This window comes from Sabethes cyaneus, chromosome 3, assembly GCF_943734655.1.
Source record: "Sabethes cyaneus chromosome 3, idSabCyanKW18_F2, whole genome shotgun sequence".
Taxonomy (NCBI): Eukaryota; Metazoa; Arthropoda; class Insecta; order Diptera; family Culicidae; genus Sabethes; species Sabethes cyaneus.
Genome location: NC_071355.1, coordinates 60,149,999 through 60,158,335, shown reverse-complemented (window position 1 = coordinate 60,158,335; position 8,337 = coordinate 60,149,999). Strand labels below are relative to the sequence as shown.

The following is an 8,337-nucleotide window of genomic DNA, read 5'->3' as shown; positions in this document are numbered from 1 at the left end:
GAAGTTCAATGTTCACGTTTGCCTCTGAGTACACCCCAATGTTTAATTCGCACGATTGTAAAAAGTATCCTGAGCCGGTGCTTTCAGGAAATTATGGCCACAAACCACTACAAAAGTTTGAATCCGTTCAATTATGTTCCTGTTCAGCTGATCTGCAAAATGAAACAATGTTTACATTTTTACACTCGAACAACAAACAATCATGGATGTTTCCATAGTAACTCCGTCAGGGCGAACTCGACGCTCCTCCAATGAATGTCAAAAGATTGTGCCCACTTGTGCTCAATAACCACCATTATCGCTCGTGGAAAGCTGGATAGGCTTTAGCAAGCTCTATGGGGTGCATGAGCCCCTTGCTGAGATACGTAATATTTAAATGAGTCCGGTCGCAATTTTGGTACGTAATATTGAACCTCTCCTCTACTGTATCGGTTTCGGTTTGTTTTTGTTTTGTTTGCAGTGCCAGCGGCAGATAAGTCTGTTCGAAAAAGTACTCTGGAATCTTGATGTCGGAAAATAAGTGAAAATCGTTACTTTCGGCTAACTAGAACCACCGGAGAACACTTGCATTGAAATTTTTGTACATCAATGTTCTGTCTAATAGTTTGCTGCCAGAGATATACATTTATAACAGTATAATGGATGAAGATGTCGAGTTTCGAGACATGGTTTTAAAAAAGCTTGAAGAAAATGGATCTTTGTTGGACATCAAGGTAGGTTATACGGTTATACCGAACTCTTTAACTACATTGCGGATATTTTATACATATTTTTTAGGCCAAGCTTCGTGCACACCTGTACAGTATTATTGAAAGTGATGGCAAACCATCACCGGAAACATTGCAGGAAAGTGATGAAACTTACAATGGCGACAAAACCGAGTTCGACGGCGAAGAGGACAAATCAGAAGAACCAGCGGATCTCACCAATCGTGACATTTCATTAGGTCTGGTGTTTGATTTACTCGATTGCTTGAAATTACCCTACACAAAACAAGTACTGCGAGCGGAAGCTAGAATTAAAAATCCTCTTTCGCGAGACCACCTGTTAGAAGTGGTTACAACGCCGCAGGTAGACTTCGACACAAGCGAGTCTTCAGTAGAAAGTCCGCCTGTTTTATTTCAACTAATTGAACGGAGCAGAAAGTTTTCTTCTAGTAAAAGCGAAGTGGCCCTAACGAGTACAGAAAATACCATCGAAGACGGAACAGCCACTTAATTTGGTGTACCTAAACCATCGTGACGACAATGAACATTCCCATAGTTTACTCTTAGTATTATTTGTAGCATCTCGTGTGGTTTATATTTTATTCTAAGTGCCTTTACATATACTTGGATGTATCGACCTAATTCGACTACTGTTTATCCTTTGTATTGCTCTCTCTGTATGCGTTGCGTGTAGGTTCGGGAAACTAAATTCCATGAGTCCATGTACCTGTCCATACACATAGCAATGCATTTCTGAAACGTAAATGATATCAAATACTGTTTTGTTGTACGCTACAAAGCATTACCTGTTCCGAGCTGTCCAATTCGGTGCCAGGCTTTGCTATGCACTTTTTAAAGCATTTTTCAGTCATTTTCTAAAAAAAACAGGTTAGACGTTAATTAGAAGATAATCAGAAAAGGGCAGAGACATACGGTCAGCAGCTCCTGGGCATTGGCTAAGGCGATCTGCTGTTTAACCTGGCTCATAAGCTCATCCTTCTGAACGGATGAAAGATTATCTAGAGACATCTCCATAAGCTGTCTTTGGCAACTTTTATCACTGCAAATAATGAGCTCACACGATTGCGACTTTCAACGACACTGTATTCCTAGGACTGTATACTGTATACTATTCAATAATCAAGGATAAATAAATCTCGTGTTAATGTTTCCGGTAGATTGTGTAATCTTTAACGCTCAGTGCACCATGACCATGCGAGTAACAAATTTCTGAATCTGAAAATGTTTTAAGTAGCGTTGTTTGACGTTTCTGATTAATCTCGATGTCATTTGACGCGAAGTTTGACGTATCAGAGTTTGATGTTATCACAGCTGCCAGATTCAATTTCATTAAACCCGGAGTGGTTCGCGATAAGGGCGCAACTAGCAAAGTGTAAACAATGAGGAATATCACGTGATAATTTGTCAGTACATTTTCAAGTCTTAATTTAAATAAAAGTTACAAAAATCAAGTTTAAAGACATACATTGGTGTAGAATAAATCAATCTTATAATTTCACAACAATACTGCATAAAATTTGTGCATTCAAGCTCAAAATCTAAGTTTTTAGTTGAACAGTGTAATCAATATATATAGAAAGCCAGTGTCGCTGGTGTTTCATGGATATTTTGGAACCAATTGGGTCCTAAAGCCCTATGTCGTTTTTAGCTTGAACCGATGAGGTTAGGGTTAGGAACACATATTTTGATATTCAATTTTATATTTTTAGGCTATTGCCGTTAAAAACCTTTTTTTTTCAATTTTGTGAAATTTTTAACAAAAAATAAACATTTGGGCAACCTTATATAGACAAACTATAGTTGTGCATGGTTGTGTCAAGCGGTGTCTAGACAACACGAATTATAAAAAGAAACCATAGTATGTCTTGAAATGTCACGGAAAACTTTTTGTTTACCTTCACGCTCATGTGATAGTGTGTCAAAAAGTCAAAAGTTGCAAAGTCAGGAAATGGCTTGGCAATCGCGACCTAAAACATTTTCTGAGTTTACAGCTCATTTTCCGGTTCCGGTCATCTCAGTTTAATTAAGGCCTTCGTCAAAATCAGCAATAAGCGTAGTGACTGCACTTGGTTACAGCGTGGATGGCTTCAGTTTTCGGATTCAACACCCGCCATCGAGATGCGACCGTGTTTGGTTAGAAACGCAGAGAAATTTTTGGTCTGCCGTTTGTCCTACTGCTGATTCACATCGGAGTTGCAGAACATACCAATCTGATTGATAATACGGTGCCAGTTTCGGTTGGCGTTTTTTTTCATACTGTTCTGCGGGGTCGATTGTACCGAGATTATACTGTTGGCCATCAGTTTGACATCGTTTAGTCATTCTTAGCGCAAACTAGATTTGGACAAAGTCTAGCACCGTGAATCGATGGATTGGAATGCATTGCCCGAATCAAAACTTTTATCCGATAACTAGTACAAATTTGATGTTCCACTTCCTCACGACCAGCAAAACGCAGACAAGCACAAGAGACAACTGCGAAGCTGTAACTGTCAAAACGATCAGCTGCTCTAATGCCAAACCAGAGTTGCCAGTGAGAAAAAGTTATCATTGTTGCCAGAAACGTGTTATTTTCGTTATGTCAAGGAAGATCTCTAATGTCAAGGGAGAATAAATTACAATATTTTTGTTTTTTAATTTTTTAGTGCTCTGCATCTTTTTAAAAAAGAAAAAACTATACTCTGGTAGTCATAATGGGAAGCTTTATCGTTCCTTCTAAAAAAATCATCTTTTTATCACAAATTTTAGGACCCAATTAGGCGCAAAAGTTCCAATATTTGAAGACCTCGTGTCAGTAGTGGCCCCGTTTCAGCGCGAATTACTCATGTCGCAGTTCGGTGCAATCACAGTTTCAAACTTCTGAGTCCAGTTTGGTGGGAAGTGCGGTATAAAATACAATAAATATAAATAAAATTTGAATTTGAGGCACTTTACAATAAATTTACCATAAATTTCAATGTTCACGATAAAAACTGTTGTAGATGCATTGTTTCTACTACAAAATTTAAATTTTTTTTCGGGATGTTATTAGACAGCAGCGCTGTTCAGCTTTTTACGGCGATACTAATGCATTGAAAAGAAAATTTTCAAAACATTTGGCTAGCTAGTGACTTCGCCCAGTAAACCATTTGGTTTGTATATCTCGATTGTAACTGAGATATACGAAATCATATCTGTACGAAAAAGTTATATTTCACACCATATAAGAACATATATGCACCAAAATAGAGGCGATATACGTGCGAAAATTATGACAGCTATTTGTAATTATATTTTGTGTAGTTTTTATAACACGCAACTAAATACTGCTGAATATATGATTAAGATACAGCAAAGTTTCGTTAATTGGGCGGTTAGTTAATTGGGTGTTCGCTGATTGGGCTATGGGACAACTTGAATGTCAAAATGGTATGTAATTTTCGAGTTTAGAAATTTCTAACAACTGTCAGTCGGCTCAATTAGCGAACCAGCTGGAGTGCAGTCGAGGCCCAATTAACGAATTCAGGCTGTAACTTTATATTGCAATCGTCTATACTGCTTTATAATTCACAGTCATGAATTGTATATGAAGACACGCACGACTGCAAAACAACTTATTGCTCACTTCGGTTTGACATACTCTAATCATTATACAATTCCAATGTGAAATTGACATGAAAACGATTTAATGTGAACTATTACGATTTTGTGTTATCTGGGCGGCAACTGATTCATGCAAAGCTGATGTGTCAAAATGCATTAGTATCGCCGTAAACAGCGGAAGAGAGGAGACACAAAGAGAATCTCTTATTTGCAGATACGTCAAAATGAAAAAGTACCCGAGAATTGTTCGTTTATAAGGGTTGCTACCAGGCTTGTTATTTCCTCACTCATTGTGCAAAAAGTGCAACTTTTTTTTTCAACACAATGAGCAGAACTCTTGTGATGAATAGAGATTTCTGACAGCTCAAGCACCCACACTAGCGAACACGAAATACGCGTGTATATACATGATGTTTACCTCATTTTGGGAAACAGCTGATGCTGGAAGAACAAACCGAAAAATAGCGATTACTAGTTGTGTTTCTCTGTTTGCCATACTGCAGAGCACATATTTCGCTCAAATTTTTCATCCTGTTCTAAATTCAAGCACATATTTTGAAAATTTGCTGGTATTTAAGGCAGCGGAAGACGAAATTCATTCTGTACCTTGGTGACAAAGGATTGCATGTCTTTTGTTTACTGTTGCTTCATTTTCAAGCACCAATACACACATACCTGGAAAGCTCTATACAAATCGCGTATACGTATACGCGGCGAAGTGTGGGTAAGATAAATGTCAGTAATCTCTATTTTCTAAGCTAAAATAAACCCTGGCTGTGCTTTGCTGAAAGACCTTTATTAAGCTTGTTTAACAGTTTTTGAAACAGGGTAACTTGAGGACTTAAAACAGTTTAAATACCGATTGTGCAAACACCAAGTCGGTGTTAAATCCGTTAAATTAAGCAGGACCTCGAGCAGGACCAAGCTGCAAAATTTTAAAATATTAGTTAATGACCACAAACGACTAAGGAATTTCTAAGCTATATTTTACTTTAATCAGACTACATAAATGTTGCAAACAGCCAGAGTTATGAGATGATTTTGAACGATTGATAGATATAAACGATATTTATAAACCATACAAAACAGCAAACTTTGAACGCGTTTTTCTCGAAATCAGAGTTTTGTCACTCGGTTCGGTCTGACTTCTCCACTGCACACCGACAAAATATGGGTCCTTTACCCTACACCAAGCATCATCACAAAACCGACATATCTTTGTTCCCGCTGACAGTCTGATTGTCAGTTGATGATGGCATTCGCGAAAAAATCGATTTTGTTTACTCCTCACTGCAAAAGTTAATTTGAAAGTCTGCGCAAAAATCAATGTATTTCATGTACTCGGAAGGTAGTATTGAGAAGCTAAATAGTATCTACTATGAATGAGGTGCCAAAAAGTAATAAAAGTTGATTAAATTAACGCAACCATGAACCAGTTCAGCAACGGTTCCGTTTTTACCCCGTCGGCAAGTGGTCCGTCTGGCACAAAAAGTTCTACCACCGCCCATCAGCTGCCATTGTCTGATCTCGAAAAATCATCCGCCCGAAAAGCCCGAAAAGAGGCGGAAAAACAGAAAAAGCAAGCGAAGAAGTACGAGGAACAGCTGAAAAAGATACGCGGTCCGAAAAGTCAGAAAATCCAGATCATCGATGAGAGCTTCCTGGAGAAGTACAACAATGCTCAATCTTTACCACCGGGGCCAAGTCTAAAAACAAAGAAACGTTCCAAGAAAACACCCAGCGATATTGTACAAATTAATTTGTCTGACTGTATCCGGGATCGTTTGTCACTCGCGGAGAGAGGTGACGGCAAACCGGGAGGTGAAACGAAGACTGTGGTAAAACCGGTAGTCCCGATTGCAATAACTCAACCGATTGTTCTGCATAAAGGGAAACAACGGGAGGTGCCGAAGGAAAAAAAGCTCACGAGGTTGAAAAAGGAAATTATAAATAATCGAAAAAGCAAACAGGAATCTCTTACGGTCGGTGGAAGCGATCAACCGTTAGACAATGGAGAACAGGAAGTTTCGAAAACTGCAGGAAATGTGCTGCAATCAGCTAAGAGTTCTAACGATATGCAACCCGTGCAGAAGTGCAATATTAAATTTGGAGTTTCGCCGTTTCTTAAGGCTATAGAAAAGTGTTGTTCCAGTGAGGATATGGTTCCGCCGAGCGTTGGTTCGGAAGATTATCATAACGGATTCCCTGCTCTTAATGATACCGTTAAAACTGTCGAAAAAATTCAGCATTCCAGAGCATTTAGAGGGTAATTTATGGATTGGTAGTAAGTAACACTATACATTTACTTTTGGAATTCGGTTTTAGGTACTGTGATCATCTAATCACGGACGAATTGCGCAACCATACGGAAGTATTGGTAACAAAGCTGTTCCAATTTCAGGCAAATGCTTACAGCAAAAATCCGATTAAAGCTGTTAGCAATAAACGTTATTGTGTCGGCTTCAACGAAGTACTGAAGTATTTAGAAACGCATAAAATTAAGCTGGTTCTGATAGCACCAGATTTGGAACCGAATGACAGTATTGATCAGCTGGTTGAACGAGTCAAGTCAATCTGCCGTCAGGCTCGAGTACCATACGTATTCGGACCGAAACGTAGAAAGCTTGGTTTTTATCTGATGAAGAAGGTCCCGGTAAGTTGCTTGGGTGTACTCAGCTATAGTGGGGCAGACGAAACGGTGAAGCGAATGCTTGAAATAACTGAGCAGGAGCGTGTTAATTACAGGAATTTTGTTGTTGAAGCTCAATAGTTGCAGCAAGTAGGTCACCCTGTGACCCTTCCTCGAGGCCAAAAGTGGAATTCTAGTCAAACTTCCATTACATTCCTACATGACCTCTTCCTTCCTATTTCGAAACTATCTATGTGTGCAATGTAAAATACCTATACTACCCCTCCCGCTACTCTCCCAAACTTATCTGAATTATGTCTTATAGCTGTGTCCGGCGGTGAGTAGCATATTTCAGCCGATATTTTTCTGATCGGCTAATTATGTAGTATCTCTATACTGTGGTTATATGCAAATGCAAGTCAAGGGATTCCGAATGTATCTGTGTTTAGGTGTTGTGCCACTGATACCGAGACCAGCCAGGCGGTAAAGCTGTTCACAGTAAAATATATCAGTAATAAAGGCAACTAGTCATGTACCAAATCATGTATCAACCGCACGATTGACATTTGGTTTTGGTGACCGTCCTTTCAATAGGATACGAGATGGTGGTGGGAACAGTTGGTTGTGGTCTGTATATCACCCTCCCTTATTATTAAATATGTTGATCCGTACCGTAGATCGAAAAGCGTAAACTTCGTAATCAGGAATAAAAATAAAAAATACAAAACTTGTCATTTTGCTTATAATTAATAGGTATCTAGGTATACCTATAATTCAATAAATTATTTTAGTAACTGCTGTTTCCTAGCAAATGTACGGGTAAAATATGTTAATAATAACAACACTAGTGCTAGTACCTACTATAAAAAGTTTATGTACGTCATGTATTTGCTATGCCTTTTTGCGATCTAGTTAGCGGGTTGTAACCCAATGGTACTCCATTTTGTGTAACAGGTGTTTGTGAAAAATGTTTCCAAGAAAACTTCTTTTTTTACTGATCCTAAAGAAATTTTAAATTATAAATTCATTCGTCTCCAAAAAAAAATCTGTTTTATAATTTTTATATGAACACTGTGTTTAGCTACTATTAACTACGTGAGTATGGTCAATTATCTATGTAGGTAATTCCTTTTACGTTCTGATAGGTTAAAAGAGAATCACGCTTTACGTAATCGGTAAGGATCCAGAACGAATCAGATGGAGCTTGAATATGAGCACCCGGTATTCAAAATTTATAGAACAATCATTTTCGAACGTGAACGAGAAATAGAAGTGTCGTAGAATATTTTCATCTTGTTGTAGATAATATTGTGACTGATATGTCATTCTTGAATCCCGAGCGTGGTTCGCGAGTAACCACCCCTTAGGCAATACAGAAGTGGCTTGTCCTTCTTGGAC

General features: G+C 38.4%; 3 protein-coding genes across 3 annotated transcripts; 2 read left to right on the top strand and 1 right to left on the bottom strand.

The window, feature by feature from the left end:
* The first annotated feature begins 523 nt into the window (after positions 1-523).
* On the top strand, positions 524-1,815 carry LOC128742737 (uncharacterized). Its single transcript, XM_053839186.1, has 2 exons — positions 524-713; positions 778-1,815. The coding sequence occupies exons 1-2, from the start codon at positions 639-641 to the stop codon at positions 1,216-1,218; spliced, it is 516 nt and encodes a 171-aa protein (XP_053695161.1). The 5' UTR covers positions 524-638; the 3' UTR covers positions 1,219-1,815.
* LOC128742738 (mitochondrial import inner membrane translocase subunit Tim13-like) lies at positions 1,273-1,928 on the bottom strand. The gene is made up of 3 exons (XM_053839187.1): positions 1,641-1,928; positions 1,514-1,582; positions 1,273-1,460 (listed from the first exon to the last, which is right to left on the bottom strand). Exons 1-3 carry the CDS (start codon positions 1,740-1,742, stop codon positions 1,362-1,364), a joined length of 270 nt encoding a protein of 89 aa, XP_053695162.1. The 5' UTR covers positions 1,743-1,928; the 3' UTR covers positions 1,273-1,361.
* Positions 1,929-5,589: 3,661 nt separating this feature from the next.
* LOC128743155 (selenocysteine insertion sequence-binding protein 2) lies at positions 5,590-7,455 on the top strand. The gene is made up of 2 exons (XM_053839680.1): positions 5,590-6,576; positions 6,636-7,455. The coding sequence occupies exons 1-2, from the start codon at positions 5,738-5,740 to the stop codon at positions 7,078-7,080; spliced, it is 1,284 nt and encodes a 427-aa protein (XP_053695655.1). The 5' UTR covers positions 5,590-5,737; the 3' UTR covers positions 7,081-7,455.
* The last annotated feature ends 882 nt before the right edge of the window (positions 7,456-8,337 follow it).